This window comes from Cynocephalus volans, chromosome 18 (genome assembly GCF_027409185.1).
Source record: "Cynocephalus volans isolate mCynVol1 chromosome 18, mCynVol1.pri, whole genome shotgun sequence".
In the NCBI taxonomy this organism is placed as follows: domain Eukaryota; kingdom Metazoa; phylum Chordata; class Mammalia; order Dermoptera; family Cynocephalidae; genus Cynocephalus; species Cynocephalus volans.
In genome coordinates this window covers 6325742-6346696 of record NC_084477.1, presented here as the reverse complement: position 1 = coordinate 6346696, position 20955 = coordinate 6325742, and the positions used below count along the sequence as shown (strand labels likewise).

General features: G+C 38.5%; 1 protein-coding gene across 1 annotated transcript in view; it reads right to left on the bottom strand.

Annotated features, from left to right (window-relative positions):
- CATSPERE (catsper channel auxiliary subunit epsilon) overlaps positions 1-20703 on the bottom strand; it is a 192540-nt gene extending 171837 nt beyond the window's left edge. Inside the window, exons 1-2 of the mRNA XM_063082895.1 lie at positions 20551-20703; positions 14-87 (exon numbers count right to left, since the gene is read on the bottom strand). Of these exons, the coding sequence (XP_062938965.1) occupies positions 14-87; positions 20551-20703 (227 nt within the window). The remainder of the gene's footprint in view (positions 1-13; positions 88-20550) is intronic.
- Between the last annotated feature and the right edge of the window lie 252 nt (positions 20704-20955).

Below are 20955 nucleotides of genomic sequence, written 5' to 3'. Positions count from 1 at the left end.
TAAAAAGTCTTACCTTCTGTCTTGTACAGAACAAGTTCCTGGCACATCCCACTCAGAAAACAATGTTCCTTCATATTCTAACTTAATCTAAAAAATAAAATAAGAGTTGAAACAAAAAATCTGCTTCAAAATTTTTACCTCACTGTTTAGTTGTAGAGTTCATTTTTCTGGGTCCTTACTATTTAAAGAAAGAATAACTAAAGTTCAATTCCTTTGAAATTATACAAAGTAATATGACAAAGAAAAAGTAAAAACCCTTCTGGGACATGCCAGTAGTCTCCAAAAAACTATAAGCTTTTAATTTTATTTTACTTCAAGAATAATCTATTAAGCATGTAGGAGGTGACTGGCACTATGATCAGTTCTGGGGATAAAAAAGATGAATGAGACATAATCCTTCACTTAAATACAAGCCTCTTTTAATTCTGAAACCCTATTATTCACACATACTGACTACCATCATAACTTTCATTGTGTCATCTTATCCTTACTTTTTTAATTAAAAAAATTATTTTTTATTTTTGGTAGCTGACCAGCATGGGAATCCAAACCCTTGACCTTGGTGTTATAACACCATGCTCTAACCAACTGAGCCAACCAGTGAGCCACCTTTTCCTTATTTTTAAAGCTGCATTTTTCTCTGTCTCCCTATTATTTCATTTATAAATTCTTCCCCCTCCTGAAGTATATTAATCCACTTTCTAACATTGTCAGTCTTGGTCTCAGCATTGGCCCTCTCTTCAGCCAGAATTGGAATCCAATTTCACCTTCTAATATTTGTTACATAAAAGTTATGTGCATATACATATATAAATATTTCTTCAGTTTTTAAACTTCTAAAATGGGGATTATAATACCAGCTGTTTAATAGACTTTATATTATATAATTAACAACAGTATATAAGAACAAAAAAGAAAAATTCATCAGAAGATATAACTGAGATACATGAAGCAAAATTTGATAGAACTACTAGAAAAAAATTTTAAAACCATAAATATAGTGGTAGATTTTTAACATGATTTTCTCAAAATACATATAAAACTTAAAAAGAAAGGTAATCATAGACTAGAAAAATATAATTAGCAAGTTTAATGATATATATGTTAAAAATATATACATTCCTAAAATTAACCAATATAAAATACATGCATTCTTTTCAATCTCACATAGAATATTTACCATCCTGCAAAAGTGGTACTAAGAGGGAAGTTTATTGCAAGAAGTGCTTACATAAAAAGAATAGAAAAATTTCAAATAAGCAACCTAACATTATACCTCAAAGAACTAAAAAACAAGAAAAATCCAATCCCAAAATTAGTAGACAAAAAGAAATAATAAAGCTTGAAGCAGAAATAAATGATACAAAAAAATGAGATTCCCCCCCCCCAAAAAGATACAAAAGATTGACAAAACAAAACCTGGTCTTTCAAGAAGATAAACAAAATTGACAAGCCATTAGCTAGACTAAATAAGAAAAAAGGAGAGAAGACCCAAATAACAAAAGGCAGAAATGAAAAAGTAGACATTACAACTGATACCACAGAAATACAAAGAATTATTAGAAACTGTCATGAACAACTATATGCCAACCCAACAAATTTGAAAATCTGGAGGAAATGGATAAATTTCTGGACACGTACAACCTCTGCAACTGAGCCATGAATAAACAGAAGACCTGAACAGAGCAATAATGAGCAATGAGATTGAAAATAAGCAGCAGTCTTCCAACAAGAAAAGCCCAGGACTGGATGGCTTCACTGCTAATTGCTACCAAACTTTTACAGAAGAATTACTATCAATTCTTTTCAAACTATTCCAAAAAATCAAAGCAGAGGCCATTCTCCAAACTCATTCTATGAAACCAGCATCACTCTGATACCAAAATCAGACAAAAACACAATAAAAAAAGAAAACTACAGGCCAATAACCTTGATGAACATAGATGCAAAAATTCTCAACAAAATACTAGCAAACAGAATTCAACAGCACATCAAAAAAGATTATACACCATAATCAAGTGGGAATCATCCCAGGGATGCAAGGATGGTTCAGCATATGCAAATCAATAAATGTGATACACCACATCAACAAAACAAAGAACAAAAACCATATGATCATCTCAGTAGATGCAGAAAGGGTGTTTAACAAAATTCAACAACCCTTCATGAAAAGACTCTCAGTAAATTAGGTAAAGAAGAAAAGTATCTCAACACTATAAAAGCCATATATGGCAATCTCAACACAATAAAAGCTGAATATGACAAACCCACAGCTAACATCATCCTGAATGGGCAAAATCTGAAAGCTTTTTCTCAAAGAATAGGAAAAAGACAAGGCTGCCCATTCTCATCACTCCTACTAACATAGTACTGGAAGTGCTAGACAGAGCAATCAGGCAAGAGAAAGAAATAAAGGGCATCCAAAATGGAAAAGATGAAGTCAAATTGTCCCTGTTTGCAGATGACACAATTATATATATAGAAAAACCTAAAGATTTCACCAAAAACTCTTAGAGCTGATAAACGAATTCAGTAAAGTTACAGGATACAAAATCAATATTCAAAAATCAGTAGCCCTTCTATACACCAATCACAACCTATCAAAAAAAGAAATCAAGAAATCAAGCCCATTTACAATAGTCACCAAAATAAATAAATAAATAAAATATCTAGGAATAAATTTAACTATGCAGGTGAAAGATCTCTACAATGAAAACTACAAAACACTGATGAAAGAAATTGAAGAGGACACACACACACAAAGAAAGCCATTCCATGTCCATGGATTAGAAGAATTAATGTTGTGAAAATGCCCACACTTCCCAAAGCGTTCTGCAGATTCAGTGTAATCCCCATCAAAATACCAATGACATTCTTCTCAAAAATAGAAAAAAAAATCTTAACATTCATACGGAATAGCAAAAGGCCCCGAATAGCCACAGCAATCCTGAGCAAAAAAAATAAAGCCAGAGGCAGTACACCTCCTGATTTCAAAATATACAAAAAAGCCACAGTAACCAAAACAGCAGGGTACTGTCATAAAAACAGACGCATGGACCAATGGAACAGAATAGAGAACCCAGAAATTAATCCATGTATTTACAGCCAACTGATCTTTGACAAAAGTGCCAAGAATATACAATGAGGAAAAGACAGCCTCTTAAATAAATGGTGCTGGGAAAACTGGACTTCCATCTGTGAAAGAATGAAACTAGACCCGTATTTCTCACCATATACAAAAATCAACTCAAAATGGATTAAAAACTAGGGCTGGCCTATGGGTCACTTGGGAGAGTGTGGTGCTGATAACACCAAGGCCATAGGTTCGGATCCTATATAGGGATGGCCGGTTTGCTCACTGGCTGAGTGTGGTGCCGACAACACCAAGCCAAGGGTTAAGATCCCCACCAGTCATCTTTAAAAAAAAAAATGAATTAAAGACTTAAATATAAGAGCTGAAACAATAAAACTCCTAAAAGAAAACATAGGGTAAACACTTCAGGATGTAGGCCTGGGCAAAGACTTTATAAAATGACCTCAAAAGCACAGGCAACAAAAGAAAAATAAGCAAATGGGATTATAAACTAAAAAGCTCCTGCACAGCAAAGGAAACAATCAATAGGGCAAAAAGACAGCCCACAGAATGGGAGAAAATATTTGCAAACTATACACCCAACAAGGGATTAATATCCAGAATATACAAAGAACTCAAAAAACTCAATAGCAAAAAACCCTAAATAATCCCATTAAAAAGTGAGCAAGGAGATGAATAGTCATTTCTCAAAAGAAGACATACAAATGGCTATCAGGTGTATGAAAAATTGCTCAACATCACTAATCATCAGAAAAAATGCTAATCAGAATTACATTGAGATATCATCTCACTCCACTCAGACTGGTTATTACCAAAAAAACAGAAAATAACAAACGCTGGTGAGGATGTAGCATTGGTGCAGTTCTCCACCCAGTTACATCAACCTAATGGTCCCTCCCCACGTACATTTCACTGCCAAAAGCTAATATAAACTCTGGCAAGCCTACTGTTGGGGCTGTCCACCATTTTCAGCGCAGCCATGGGCCCTCTGCCACTCTGAGCACAGCCCAGCAGATTTCTTTCTTTAATAGAGCTTGAATGGTACCCGGCATCTCTGCTCACTTTCTTTCAAAAAGAATTAAGATAGTTTGAAAGTGAATAAACACAGTTTTTAATGTAAGATAATAATGAAAGAACAACAGAGAAAATTCAAAAAAATGAAAGGAAAGAGGAAAAAACAGGAATTTATAAAAGAGAACAAAGGAGAGAGCATTGGCAAGGAGCAGTGTTGATGTATTTTTTAATCTATAGAAATTACCTAAAAACACAGAAAGAACAAGTAGGATAATACCAAAAAACACTAGAAACATCACTAATAAAACTCAGTGACAAGGTATCCCTCAAAATCCCAAAATATAAGTGCATTGGAATAAACCACCCAAAACTACCAGAATCATGTGAGATCAGCATAAGAAAGCAAAAGAAAGCAAATTTACTAAACCTAAGAAGAGAAGAACACCTAAATTACTTACAGGTATTCAGCAGAAACCACAGCAGGCCAATGTGAGGAGAGCAACTCTAATTGGAGAAGATTTACACTTTTCAATTTCTAGGTAAGTGCAAGAGGTCCACAATAATGTCTGAAAGGAAAGGAGCAGTGTGGACCTGTGAACTCCAAAACCAATCAGCTGAAGACCCCTTCTAGGGCAAAGATCTATAGTGAAGAGAAATACAGGGAGAAGAAACCCAATTGAGAAGGAAAGAAGAACAAAGGCAAAGGAAAGAGAAGCTACAGATGAATGAGGAAGGGAAACAAACCCTGGAAGGATTGGCCTTATGTTTGTACACTCTACAAAACAACAGAAGAGGAAACACTAAAGCTGTGAAATTAGAAAAGTCAATTTGACCCACTCCTCCATTTTTAAAGATAAGGAAAATTAACTTTGCATTAAAGAAATGATCAACAGAGAGAGAATCACAGCCAAATCCCACACAGTTACAAGAAAAAGAGAAAAAGCAGCAGAATAATATCTCTGTGAGAATGCCCTTAAGACTTGCCCAATAAACAAACTGTACCGGCCAGCAGGAAAAAAAAAAAAAAAATCTTTATTAGGCTGGCTGGTTAGCTCAATTGGTTAGAGCATAGTCCTAATACCAAGGTCCAGAGTTTGATCCCTGTACTGGCCAGCTGCAAACAAACAACAAATGAAAATTATAACCTAATATGAAGGTTAGTTTTATGAGTCAACTTGGCTAGACTACAGAACCCAATTAATTAACCAAACACTAAACTAAGGTATTGCTTTGAAGGTATTTTATAGATGTGGTTTACATCTATAATTGGTTGACTTTACGTAAAGGAGAATATCCTCAATAATGTGAGTAGGGCCTCATCCAACCAGTTGAAAGCCTTAAGAGTAAAACTGCGGATTCCTGGAGAAGAAATTCTGTCTCAAAACTGTAGCATTAATTCTTGCTTGGGCTACTATCCTGCTGGCCTGACCTAAAGATTTCAATATCCATATATACCTGAGACAATTTCTTAAAAGAAATCTCTTAATATACCTATATATAAAAATCCAATTTGTTCTGTTTCTCTGGAGAATGCTGACTGATACACCTACTATATCAAAATGAGGTAAAATAAATAAAAATAAGAAGTTATAAAAAGAATATAAATAAGAATTTGAAACTCATAAATGAGCTAGGACTCAGGGGTAAAAGTCAGAATTTAAAAAGAAGTTATTTCAGAAATGAACTAAATTAGAAGAAACACAACTGTGAATAAACATAATAGATAAGGTCTTGAGAGAAACGGAAGGTTAAAGGAGGAAAAATTTTAAAAATAAAAAATGATTCAAGAGTAAGTGACAAATATAAAAGATAAGCAAAGAAAATACAGTATACTTGGAGATCCTGAAGAAGAAAACCTAAGTGTTTGAAACAGAACAATAGCACTGATTATAATTCAAGAATAACACATGAAATTAGTGCTGGTAACACCAAGGTCAAGAGTTCAGGTCCACTTACTGGCTAGCTGCCAAAACCAGAAAGAAAAAAAAAAAGAAGGAATATGTGAAATTAAAGAACTTTGAGAGAATATATCAAAATGTCACATCTCATACTCGGAAAAACAATTAATGATTAAAAAGATGCAGGGAGAATGCCCTGTGAAGATAGTGGCAGACACTGGAGTGATGCAGGTGCAAGGCAAGGGATACGAGGATTGCTGGGAGCCACCAGAAGCTGAAAGGGGAAAGAAAGGAGTCTTCTCTAGAAACTTCAGAGGGGGCATGGCTGTACTGACACCTTGATTTCAGACTTCTACCTCCCAAACTATGAGAGAATAAATTTCTATTATTTTAAGTAAAAAAAGAAGTGATTAACAAAAAGTCAAGGCTGGCATGTTAGCTCAGTTGTTTAGAGTACGGTGTTGGTAATACCAAGGTCAAGGATTCAGATCCCTGTGTTGTGGGGCGAACACACAGAGGAATCCAAGACCGGCATCAGTGTTGTAGTTTTATAGCTCTTTATTTTAGTGTTGCAGCTCTTTGTTCAGTGTTACAGCACCTCTTTTTGCTTGCAAGCAAGGAGAGCATGGGGTGGGGGGCAAGAACTCCTAAACCAGTGTCTCCCAGAACAAAGGAAGAGACCCCCTTATATAGCCTAAATTCCTGCCCTTTTCCCTCACAGGTTCCCATTCAGGTCCTCTTATTTAAATAAGGGATGCTGTCCTGCTAATTTGGATTGGCTGATTGTGGGACACAGTCTGTGGGTCACTTTAGGAACCTAATTTGCCTCTGGCCCCTGATTGGGGGCAGTGAGACTGCTGTTACCTCCTAGAGGGTGGGCCCAGGAAGCAAGTGGGGTAAATGGGAGGGGCCAGAGTCTATAGTGGAGCATAGAGTTTCTAAAACAGTTTCTTAAGTGGAAAAGGAAAAGCTTAACAATTAGAAAATGCTTAGGGTTCCCTTCAACACCTGTACCTGCCAGCCACCAAAAAAAAAAAAAAAAAGCCAAAGCCAAGATCTAGTCCACTAAAAGCACTGGACTGGACTTAGAAAACAATCTTTGGGGATCTTGACCACAAAAAACTAAGTCATTCATAAGGGAAAGAAAGTCAGGTTTCCACCAGACTTATCAGAAGCAACACCTATTCCAGAGACCACAAAGTAACATATATAAAAGGAAATAGAACATTAGCAAATAATTTTTTTATCCAGATACACCAACTTTTAGATACAAAATCCACAGATAAACTCTTATGATGGTAAAATAGCTCAGGAAACTTTGCTCCCATAAACCCTTCCTGAGGAATCTATTAGAGAAAGAGCTTCAAACAGCTGAAATGAATGCAAAGACATCAACACAAGGACTGGTGCTAGGTATTAAATATGAATTTTTTTTTTTTGTCTTTTTCGTGACCGGCACTCAGCCAGTGAGCGCACTACAATTCCTATATAGGATCCGAACCCGAGGCGGGAGCGTCGCTGCGCTCCCAGCGCCACACTCTCCCGAGTGCGCCACGGGGTTGGCCCTAAATATGAATTTTTCTATGTGACCATACCTACATGGTGGCTATATAAAAAGGAGAATAGTTATTAATGGCTGTATATTTTGACAATATATTAAAACATGAGTGGTGGGAGAATTACAATGAGCTCAAGTAATGGTGGCCATATAGGTTTGACTCTTCACACATTCTCCGAAAAACTGCACAGATCAACAAATAAGACCCAGCAAATTCTACACTGCATCATAACTCGAAGACAGAGGACACTACAAACTTCAAGCAACCTGTAAGTAGAAAAATAAACACCAATTATTAGCAGAGCTCTTGCTCAAGCTCCTGTCATAATTCTTTGTGGCAAGTAAGGAGGCTCCTGAAAAACTACAGGAAAGAAAAAAGACAAGAACAAAAGGTTAAGATGGAATTAAAATCACCCACAGAAGGAGAAAGTACTCCTCAAGTGCAAAAACTACTGCAAAAAAGTCTTCTGGTGTAATCCTGACTTTTCCAGTAAAATTTATTCCCTATTTACATTCCTCTTTCTTTCAGTAAATTTCCATAACTGGCCACTCATTCTGTTTCTTCCTACCTGCGCTTTAAGATAATGCCTGTGACCTAAGGTGTTTGTTTCAGGATCTTTGGGGTTAGTGTGGCCCAACCCAACCCAGGCTGAGCTGGTTGAACCTGCCGACATCTCTACTGAGCCTGCCTGAATGTCTGACTTTTCACTTCAGAGGGCTGAGGGCTCCACCCCCAGATCCTGTTAATGCAGCTGTCCTCTGAACATGCAAATGGCCTGTGCTGGTATAGATCAACGAAGGACTTCTTCAAACCCTTTTAACCAATTATGATCCCCATACCTCCCACTGCCCTTAACTACTTCCTGGTAAAGGTACCATCCTTCTCATTGTATTTAAGATAGATCTGAGATGCAAATCTCCCGTCTTCTCATAATGGCTGCCTTGTGATTAAACTTTCTTTGTCTATCGCAAAGACATGCGCTTTGGTGATTGGCTTTCTCCTGTGTGCCAGCAAATGGGCTCCATTCGGTTTGGTAACACTGGTAGACAAGATTACTGACTATGGGGAAGACAATTGAAGTATGTGACACTTGAGGTGGGAGCCTATCTTTTGGAGAGAAGAAGATAAAAGGATTTAAAGAGATACATCCTTTCGAGAGTGAGTGGTAAAGGGAAAGAGAACCAAGAGGGGAAAACTTAGGATCAGTCATAAAAAAAAAAAAATCAAAGAAAGCAACACTCGCCATAAAAACCATAAATTAAAGAAATTGTACTTTGCTTCAATAACAGAAGAAAGCAAACTTTAGGAATCTTTTAAACCAACCAAAGCCACCAACCTGTCTATGAAATTCATAGATATAAACAGTCTTTATTTAAACAAAGCTACTATAGAACAGAAAATGAAAACCAAAACATTTCAGTTGATAAAACTGCCTTCAAGAAACCAACCACAAAGTAGAAGAAAACTGGAACCTAATACTCTAAACTGAATTGAATATTCTCAAACAAGCATTTGGTGATAAAAGAAAGAAAAATCTTGAATTATAAATCCATGAATTAGGAACAGAAGTGGAACACAGATAGGAGGAAAGAAATAAGAAGTGACTGAATCGGGAAATGCAATGGATGATAATAACGGAAACTAAATTAAAAGATACCCATGGGAGGTTATATCTGAATAAAAGTTGAATAAAGGGCATTGCAGAAAGGAAACAAAACAAAACAAAACAAAACAGGAGACTATAAATGGAAATAAATAAAGAATAAAAAGAACCAAAGAGAAAGTGATAATATGTAAGACAGACAAAATTCAGCACCTGTATAATTGGAGTCCCTGAGGTTGAAAACAAAACAATGGAATAGAACTAACATTTAAATCTGTAGCCCAGGAAAACTTTCCAGAAATAGAAAGAGACCTGAATATATCCATAAAAAGGGACCATTGGTACCTGGAAAATTTGACCTTTAAAAATCAACTCTGAAAAAAAAACCAACTCTGAAACATAGCTGAATAAATCTATTAGACTTTAAAGATAAAGGAAAATGTTTAGGCCTCTCAAGTTAAAGATCAAATAGGATACAAGAGCATCAGACTTCTCAAAAGCAACATATAAAGCACAGTGTGATACTGTGAAATACATATTTAGTCTTCATCCCCATCTCTTTGCATACAACTCCTGAAATGCTTAGAATCTCCAAAGTGATGAGCCTTTCTGTATGATAATGATAGCTGGTGGCCCCTAGGTAGCTTCAGGATGGGAGCTAGTCACAGGAAACACCAAGGTGTGACTTTGAGTCACCCCAATCCCCAGGGAGGAGAGAAGGGCTGAAGGCTAAGCCAATCACCAATGGCCAATGGTTTAATCAATTATGCCTATGTAATAAAGCCTTCATAAAAACCCAAGGTGGAGGCAAGAAACAGAGCATGCCCAGTATCCTTAGGCAGGAGCCAAGGGCCAGCCCCCTCCACCCAGAAGCAGGCAAGAAACAGAGCATGCCTGGGGTCCTAGGCAGGAGCTGAGGGCAACCTCCTCTGCTAGGAAGCAGGCAAGGAGCACTCCGAAAACACAACTTCCTCGTGGGTGGCCCACCACAGCCACCACCACAGCTATGGCTTCCCGCAAAAATGGCTCAATGCCACAGCAGTAGCCATAGCTACCAAGCAGGTGGCCTGCCAGACACCCAACTGCAGTGACACAAGGAGAGTCACCAGACGAGGCCAGAAGAAGAGGACACCAAAGCCCACTCCAGCATAATAGAAGAAGCAACTGTTCTGTCATGCCCCTGCTGTATTTCTGATTTTAGTAATTTCTGTCTTCTCTCTTCTTTTCTTGGTCAGTCTAGATAAGGGTTTGCAAATTTTGTTGATCTTTCTAAAGAATCAAAAAATTTTAAGACTACTAACCAGTCTACAAAGCACCACTGATGTAAATGTTTGAATCAGACATTAACTTTACATAATTCTTTTAGGGTATAATAATCTTTGTATATATTGTGTAACTTGTTAAGTATTTAACAATCATTCATTTTCTTTGACAGACTTTGTGTGGGAGATTGAAATCAAGCTCAAAACTCATTTCTCATTATGCTCTACATTTTTTCCCCTTTATTTCTTTTCTGCATCTCTTCTCTTATGACAGTTTCGAATTTTCTAAATCAGATAGTTAAGAACATTTTTGTTTTCGAGAGTTTGTCATAATACATTTCTATACTATTAAATAAAATAGAAAAATGAAAATAAAAACCAGAAAGAAAACAAAAACAAAACCCCAAGGTGCCTGGGTTCAGGGAGCTTTTGGACAGCTGAACATGGAGAGGCTCCTGAAGGATGGTATGCTCAGGGAGGGTGTGGAAGCTCCGTGCCCTTCTCCCATACCTTGACCTATGCACCTCTTTGTCTGTATCCTTTGTAATATTATTTTTAATAAAACAGTAAATGTAAGAATGTGTTTCCCTGAGTTCTGTGGGCCACTGAGTAAGTTAACCAAACTCAAGGGGGGGGATTTTGGGAACCCCAATTTGTGGCCAGTCAGTTAGAAGTAAAGATACAAAAGTCTTTAGTTTGCAATTGGCATTAGAAATGGTGGTGGCTGAGGGTGGCGGACTTGGTAACTTGGCCTCAACCTGTGGGATCTGATGCTATCTCCAGGAAGATAAGGTAGACAGTGTTGGAATTGAATTGGAGGGCACCCATCTGGTGTCCACTGAAGAATTGGTCACTTGCTTCCTGCTGGGGAGAAAACCCCACATATCTGATCATAGAATTGATCTTCTGTATTAATAATTGTACTGTGAGAGCAAAGGAAAGACAGTTTGCATTTTTTCCTTCTCTCTCCCAGTAACAAGGAAATACATTTCTAAAATTAACTCGAGGAAAGAAAGAGTTATGCAAACATTTTATATCCAGTGAAGCTCTCCTTTAAGTATTAAGACCACTGAAAAAAGATTGTTAATAAAAAGAATTCAGAAAATACTATACCCCGGAGACCGTTCTGAGGAATCTAATAAAACAGGGGTCAGCAAACTATGGCCTATGCATCAAATCCAGCTTGCCACCTATTTTTGTAAGTTTTTTTTTTTTTTTTTTTTTTTTTGTCTTTTTCGTGACCGGCACTCAGCCAGTGAGTGCACCGGCCATTCCTATCCGAACCCGCAGCAGGAGCGTTGCTGTGCTCCCAGCGCAGCACTCTCCCGAGTGCGCCATGGGCTCGGGCCCATTTGTGAGTAAGATTTTACGAGAATACAGCCACACAGAATTTATTTATTGTCTATGCCTGCTTTCATGTTACAATGGCAGACTTAAGATGTCACAACAGAGATCACTTGATTTTCAAAGCCTAAAATATTTACTATCTAATCCCTTACAAAAAAAAAGATTGCCAAAAACTGTACTAGGCTGGAGGAGGAACTTCATGAAACCAAAAAATGACTGAGGATATTTTGGCAAAACAATTGTGAGCATTAATACATTTGACTGTAGATAAAAGAAAAATGTGGAGAAAAATGTTAAAGGATATTATATAAACATGATATATTCTAACAAGCAGAAATAATTCAACTAAAAAATTTGGGGGAGAAGAAAGAAGGAAAAAGGAAAGTAGAATAAGATCATTGATTGTTGACCACGGACTAGGTGGAAATCAAATGAAACCATTAAAAAATGAGAAAGCAGGTAGTGAAAAATAAATGAGAGCAGGTTCAAATGGCAGGGAGCAGGTTTGAACATCAAAAGACATTTAAACAGTATAAGTAAAAGGTAACCACTAAAACAAAAATACAAACCTTCCAACAAACAGAAAGACATGCTTTCTAAAAAGACAGAAAATAATCAGGCAGAGAAAGAAATACAGTAAATATAAAACACATAATTAGAAGATAAAATAATATGAGAACTGACACCAAAAGTATCAGTCATAAATGTGAATGGGCCCAACTCACAAAGGGAGACCCAATACATGCTGTGTACAAGAGAAACTCCCAAAGAAAAAAGTGACCCAGAAAGACTAAAGATAAAGTAATGAGAAAAACCTAGGTGACCTTGAGTTTGGTAGTGACTTCTTATATGCAGAACAAAAAACACAATCCATGAAAAATAAATTGATAAATTGGACTTCATTAAAATTAAAAACTGCTCTGTGAAAGTCACTGTTAAGAGAATGAAATGACAAGCCACAGACTTGGAGAAAATATTTGCAAACTACTCATGTCTGACAAAGGACTAGTATTCAAAATATACTAAAAAAACTCTTAAAACTCAACAATAAGAAAACAAAAACCGATTAAAAAAATGGGCAAAAGATCTGAACAGATACTTCTCCAAAGACGATATACAGATGACAAATAAGCATATGAAAAGATGCTCAATAACATATGTCATCAGGAAGTTGCCAATTAAAACGACAATGAGATATCACGACACAACTATTAGAATCACAAAAATTCAAAAGCTGACAACACCAACTGCTGATGAGAATGTGGAGCATCAGGAACTCTCATTCAATGCTAGCAGAAATGCAAAATGGTACAGCCATATTGGAAAACGGTTTGGTGGTTTCTTATAAAATTAAATATACTCTTTTTTAAAAAAATTCAAAATATTTAAACATTTACTTGTACATATTTATGGGGTAGAGTGTGTTGTTTCAATACATGCACAATGACTCATTTAGGGTAGATCTTTGTACCCATTAGTTCACCACTTTTCCTCCCCTTCCTCCCTAGCCTCTGGTAACCATTATTCTACTCTCTACTTCTATTAGAACCACGTTTTTTTTTTAGATTCCAGTATGAGTGATATCATGAGGTATTTGTCTTTCTGTGCCTGACTTACTTCACTTAACATGATAGTTTCCAGTTCCATTCATGTTACTGCAAATGATAGGATATCATTTTTTTTTAGTAGCATTCCATTGTGTTTATATACCATGGTTTTATCCATTCACTTGTTGATGGATATTTAGGTTGATTCCATCTCTTGGTTATGGTAAACAGTGCTGTGATGAAGTGTCTTTTTGATATACTGATTTCATTTTCTTTGGGTATATATCCAGAAGTGAGAGAGCTGGGTATAGTGTAGATATATTTTTAGTTCTCTGAGGAAACTCCATATTGTTTTGCACAGTGGCTGTGCCAATTTATGCTCCCCCAGCAATGAAAGGTAGTTCTGCATCCTTACCAGCATTTATTATTTTTTGTATTGTTGATAATAGCCATTCTAACTGGAGTGAGATGATATCTCATTGTGATTTTAATTTGCATTTCTCTGATGATTAGTGATGCTGAGTATTTTTTCATGTGCCTGTTGGCCTTTTGTATGCCTTCTTTTGAGAAATATCTGTTTGGGTCCTTTGCCCATTTTTAACTGGGTTATTTGATTTCATTTTTTGTTTTTCTTTTTGTTGCTGTTGAGTCATTTAAGGATATTAGTCCCTTATCTGACCCATGGTTGGCAAACACTTTCATTCTGTAGGCTGTCTCCTCACTTTGTTGACACTGTCCCTTGCTATGCAAAACCGTTTCAGTATGATGTAGTCTGATTTATGTATTTTTGCTTTTAGTAGCCTGTGCCTTTGTAATCTCACTTTAAAAGGCGCTACACACCCCCATTTCATGTAGTGTTTTCCCTGTGTTTCCTTCTAATACTTTCATTGTTTCAGGTCTTAAATTTAGGTCTTTGATTCATTTTGAATTGATTTTTGTGTATGGTGAGAGATAGGGGTCTAGTTTCAATCTTCTATATGTGGTTATCCAGTTTTCTTGCACCATTTGTTGAAGAGGCAGTTCTTTCCCTATTGTATAATTTTGGCACCTTTGTTGAAAATCAGTTGGCTGTAAGTGCATAGGTTTATTTTGGGGCTCTCTATTCTATTCCATTGGTCCATTTGTCTGTTTTTATGCCAGTACCATGCTGTTTTGGTTACTATAACTTTACAGTATATTTTGAAGTAAGGACATGTGATGCCTCCAACTTTGTTCTTTTTGCTCAAGATTTTCTCACCATACAGGGCATTTTGTGGTTCCATCCAAATTTCAAGATCATTTTTTCTATTTCTGTGAAGAATGTCACTGGTATTTTGATAGGGATTGCATTAAATGTGTAGACTGCTTTGGATAGTGTGGACTATTTTGATGATGTTAATTCTCCTGACCTATGAACATGGGATATCTTTCCATTTATTTGTGTCTTCACTTTTTTCCACTAATATTTTATAGTTTTCATTGTAAACGTCTTTTACCTATTTTGTTAAATTACTCCTAGGTATTTCATTTTTTTGGTAGCTACTTTGAATGGGATTACTTTCTTGATTTCTTCTTTGGCTATTTCATTTTTGGTGTATAGGAAGGCTATTGACTTTTGTGTGTTGATTTTGTATCCTGACACTATACTTTAATTCATTTATTAGTTCATGTATCTTTTTGGTGGAGTCTTTAGGGTTTTCTATGTATAGGATCATGTCATCTGCAAATAGGGATAGTCTGACTTCCTCCTTTCTGATCTCAATACCCTTTATTGATTGCTTTCTCTTGACTTATTACATAGGTCAGAATTTCTAGTACTATACTAAATAAGAGTAGAGAAGTAGGCATCCTTGTCTTAGAGGAAAAGCCTACAATTTTTGTCCATTCCATATGATATTAGCTGTGGGTTTGTCATAGATGGCTTTTATGGTGTTGAGGTACCTTCCTTCTATATGTAATTTGTTGCATGTTTTTATCATGAAGGGGTGTTGGATTTTATCAAATCCTTTTTCTGTGTCTATTGAAATGATCATATGGTTTTTTTCCTTCATTCTGTTGGTGTGATGTACCACATTTATAGATTTTCATACATCGAACTATCCTTGCATCCCTGGGATAACTCCCACATGATCATGGTGTATGATCTTTTTAATGTGTTGCTGGATTCTGTTTACTAGTATTTTGTTGAGGATCTTCATGTCTGTATCCATTAGAAATACTGATCCGTAGCTTTCTTGTGTGTGTCATTTTCCTGTTTTGATATAAGGGTAATGCTGGCCTCATAGAATAAGTTTGGAAGTATTCCCTCCTCTTCGATTTTTTGGAAGAGTGAGAAGAACTAGTATTAGTTTGTCTTGAAATATTTGGTAGAATTCGGCAGTAAAGTCTGGGGTTTTCTTTGTTGTAAGACTTTTTATTACTGCTTCAATCTTGCTACTCATTATTGGTCTGTTTAGGTTTTCTAGTTCTTCATGATTCAACCTTGGCAAGTTGTATGTGTCCAGGAATTCATCCATTTCTTCTAGGTTTTCCAGTTTGTTTGCATATAGTTGTTCATAGTAGTCTCTTATGAACCTTTGTATTTCTGTGGTATCAGTTGTAATGTCCCCTTTTTCATTTGATTTTATTTGAGTCTTCTCTTTTTTCTTCATTAGTTTAGCTAAAGGTTATCAATTTTATTTTTCTGAAAAAAACAATCTATTTCACTCACCTTTTGTATTTTTTTAAAGCTCTAATTCATTTATTTCTGCTCTGATCTTTGTTATTTCTCTCCTACTGATTTTGGGTTTCGTTTGTTCTTGTTTTTCCAGCTCCTTGAGGTGTAACGTTAGGGTATTTGGAGTCTGCCTTTAATGGAGTTTGGATGTGTTGTCCCCTCCAAAACTCATGTGGAAATTTGATCTCCAATGTGGCAGTGTTGGAACCTGATTGAGTCATGGGGGTGGGTCCCTCATGAATGGATTAATGCTCTCCCTGGGGGAGGGAGGAGTAATGAGTGGGTTCTCACTCTATTAGTTCCCGTGAGAGCTTGTTGCTTAAAAAGACCCTGGCACCTTCTCTCTCTCTCTCACTTCCTCTCTCTTGTTTCCTCTTGCCACGTGATCTGCTTGTACCCACCGGCTCCCTGCCACTTTTCTGCCATGAGTAGAAGCAGCCTGAGGCCTGTGCCAGACACAGCTGTCCCAGAATCGTAAGCCAAATAAACCTCTTCTCTTTATAAATTACCCACTCTCAGGTATTCCTGTTATAGCAACAAAAAACAGTTTAATACAGCCTTCTTTTTCAAAATAGGCATTTATTGCTATAAACTTCCCTCTTAGAACTGCTTTTACTCTATCCCATAGGTTATGGCTTCTTGTGTTTCATTTACATTTGTTTCCAGGAATTTTTAAAATTTCCTTCTTGGTTTCTTCTTTGACTCATTCGTTGTTTAGGAGCATATTGTTTAATTTCCACATACCCATATGATTTCTAGTGTCCCTTTTGTTGTTGATTTCTAGTTTTATTCCATAAAGTAGTTGATATGATTTCAGTTTTTAAAAATTTATTGAGACTTCTTTTGTGTCCTAACATATGGTATATTATAGGGAATATTCCATCTGTTGCTGAGAAGAAGGTGTATTCTTCAGTTGTTGGATGAAATCTTCTATAAATATCTGTTATGTCAAACTGGTCTACAGTAGAGATTAATTCTGATGTTTCCTGGTTAATTTTCTGTCTGGATGATCTGTTCTTTGCTGAAAGTGGGGTATTAAAGTCCCCAACTATTATTGCGTTTGAGTCAATCTCTCCCATTAGGTCCAATAGTAATCGTTTTATATAGCTAGGTGTTCTGGAGTTGGGTGCGTATATATTTAGAATTGTTATATCCTCTTGCTGAATTGATCCTTTTATCATTATATAATGACCTTCCTTATCTCTTTTTACTTCCATTGGCTTGAAGTCTATTTTATCTGATATAACTACTCCTTTTTCCATACCTTCACTCTCAGCTGGCGTGTATCTTTATAGGTGAAGGGAATCTCTTCATATTGTGAAGCATATTGTTGGTTCTTGTTTTATAATCCATTCAGCTATCCTGTGTCTTTTAATTGGGGCACTTAATACATTTACTTTTAGGGTTATTATTGATATATAAGTACTCATTACTGCCATTTTGCTATTTTTTTTTTCTGGTTGTTTTGTGGATCCTTTTTTCCTGGTCTTATTGTCTTCCTTTGTGACTGAGTGGTTTTCTCTAGCTTTACATTTGGCTTTTTCACTATTTTTAGTATTTCTCTTCTATGTTTTTGTGTTATAGTTACCATGAGGCTTACAAAAGATGTGTTATAGATATAACAAATTATTTCAGACTAATAACAACTTAACTTTGATATCTAAGAAAAAAGAAAAAAACCAAAGCAAACTCTACATTTTGGCATCATTCCCCCCGACCCCGCACTTCTTGACAATTTGTTGTTTCAAGATACATCTTTTAGTATTGCCTTTCTCTTATATGGTTGTTGTACATGTTATTGTCTTGTTAGATTTTTCATTTAGTCTTCATACTGTGTAAGTGGTTTATTCACCACCATTACAACATTGGAGTATTCTGAGGTTGTCTGTGAATTTACTTTACTAATGGGTTATGTGTGAGGAGCTGCCCGAAATCGCCATTACAAGATGGCGCTGATTTCCGGTGGAGGGCAGGGCTGCTCGGTAACACGCCTGGGCCGATTAGGCAGCCACCAATAAGGTAGGAGCACGTCCTAGGCGAGGAGCAGTCTCTATATAAAGGGCGCGGGTTCCCTCGCTCGGGGTCTCCATTTTTGGCAAGCTTATGCTCTCCCTCTCAAGATGCATTAAAGCTGATCTGCAGAAGGATCCTTTGTGTGCCGCGTCGTTCTTGCTGGCGAGACGGTAGCGCGGGACATTTGGTGCCGAAACCCGGGAACTTGTGTCATCGTCAGCACCTTCGGAGACCCCCTGGAGACAGGGAGGATTCAGAACTGCAGGAGGGTAAGTTCGGAGAGGTATGCCTGTTCTTGGTCTGGGGTTAATCCGGTTGGTTTAAAAGGTTTTGAAATCGCCCGTTGGTGTGGTCAGACTGACGTAGATAAGCAGCTGCACCAGAGACCTGTGTGAGCCTCTAGTACGTAAGGGAACGGCGCGTCTCACAGCGCCTCCCACGGAGTGGGGCGCGTTATGGGTTCCACTCAGTCCATGGTTACCGCGTTAGAGGCCGTGCTGAGACAACGTGATATAAAGGTAGGGGGCCGTGTGCTCAAAAATTTTGTAAAAGAGGTAGATCGTGTAGCGCCGTGGTTTGCTTGTTCCGGCTCCTTGACTTTGAGCTCTTGGAACAAACTAGGCAGAGACCTTGACCGCAAGTACGCGGAGGGAGACCTCCGTCAGGGCACCAAGACCATTTGGAAGTTTATTAAAAATTGCTTAGAAGATGAGGGCTGTAAACCGGTAGTGATAGTAGGGCAAAATACATTAGAGGAGGTCCAAGACAGCATGTCAGAAACTGAACGGAGTGAGAGGATGGGTACCCGCAGGAGGAGAGACGTCTCCCATAAGAAAAAGGGCCCTCCCGGTAAGTCTACGGACGAGGGAGAGATTCTAAAACAACAAAGTGACACTCCCGGCACATCTGCCGGTAAAGGAGGGATTTCAAAACCCAGACAAAAGTTGGAAGGGAAAGAAGGAGGCCTCTACCCTATGCAAGAGCTGGGGGCCTTAAAACAAGAATTAGAAGATTTAAATCTGGATGAGTCCGACTCCGATCCCCTCAGCCCTAGTGAGGAATCCGATTTGGAGGAGGAAGCTGCCAGGTACGAGGAGGAGAGATATCATCCCGACAGGCGGCGGAGACCACTCGGGGAGTGGAAATGCCGGCCGCCCCCAGTGGCCCCCGCACGGCCTGCGCCTTCGGCGCCTCCTCCTTACGTGCAGTCTTCTAATCCCTTCTCATTCCTCTCTGATAAAGTGAGGAAAAAGGTTCAAGCTGCCTTCCCAGTTTTTGAGGTTGAGGGCGGAGGGAGAGTTCATGCCCCCGTCGAGTACACCCAAATTAAGGATCTAGCAGAGGCGGTTAGAAAATATGGTGTAAATGCCAATTTTACTCTAGTAATGCTAGAAAGGTTTGCTGGTGTGGCTATGACACCCGCTGACTGGCAAATGTTGGCTAAGGCAGCGCTCCCTACCATGGGTCAATACATGGAATGGAAGGCGCTATGGCATGAGGCTGCACAAGCTCAAGCCAGGGCAAACGCTGCTGCACTGACCCCCGAGCAGCGAGATTGGACCTTTGATATGTTAACAGGCCAGGGCCCATTTGCCGCTGATCAGACGGCTTTCCCATGGGGTGCTTATGTTCAAGTTTCTAGCACTGCCATTAAGGCTTGGAAGGCACTCCCCAAAAAAGGGGAAGCTTCTGGACAACTTACTAAGATCATTCAGGGACCTCAGGAACCATTCTCAGATTTTGTGGCTCGAATGACAGAAGCAGCGGGGCGCATCTTTGGGGACCCTGATCAGGCTGCGCCTCTTGTTGAACAACTGATTTTTGAGCAGGCGACCCAGGAATGCCGCGCGGCCATAGCGCCCAGAAAAGGTAAAGGTGTACAGGATTGGCTCAGAGTTTGTCGAGAACTCGGGGGACCCCTGACCAATGCAGGGCTGGCAGCTGCCATCCTCCAGTCGCAGAGACTGCCTAGACAGGGACAGCCAAGACAGGGGCGGAACCAGAGAGTTTGTTTTAAATGCGGTCAACCGGGACATTTAAAAAAGGATTGCCTGAGCCCCAGAAGGGAGGGAGATACCCCGCCCTGGACGGGCTGCCAGTCCAAGAAGACGGGGTGGGCAGTGAAAAATCAATTTACCTTTTCGCCTTATATAGGAACCCAGTATAATGTTTCTTTTGCAGGATACAATTGGACATATCAAAACCCCACGATGGCGACCAGTTCAAACCCTTTTGATGTTTGGCTGTTATGTGGGGTGAATGGCAGCTGCACGGACCTTTCACCGTTTGCCTTTTTAAAAGGCGGTGGTTGGGGAAATGCCACTTTTCAGTGGAACACTTCCGAGCCCTTTGAGTCCACTGTGTCCTTGATGCAGCCGGGATATAATATGTCTGTCTTGCCAACACCAGTTTGCCTATACCCTCCTTTTATGTTTATTTTAAGTAATATTAGTCATGAGGGGAGTCAGGTCCCTTGTACTAATGGTACTTGCTTTTATGCGCAGTGCTGGAATGCTACGCTGTCTGATTTGGCAATAGTTGCTCGGATGCCTAGATGGATTCCTGTCCCAGTAGAAGCTCCCAATACTATGACTTTGTTCAGGCAAAAGAGAGATTTTGGTCTCACTGCGGCAATAGTTACCGCTGTGTCCCTGGCGGCGGGTGCAGCCATGGCTGCGGCTGTCTCCTTGACTACCACAGTACAGACTGCCGCCACGTTAAATAATTTGTCCTCCGGGGTAACACAAGCCCTAGATTCACAAACTGCGATAAACGCTCAGCTGAAGGGAGGATTAATGGTGGTTAACCAGCGGGTGGATCTTGTGCAGGAACAAATAGACGTTTTATGGCAAATTGCTCAATTGGGGTGTCAATGGAAATATTCAGGGTTATGTGTCACCAGTATCCAATATAAAAAGTATAC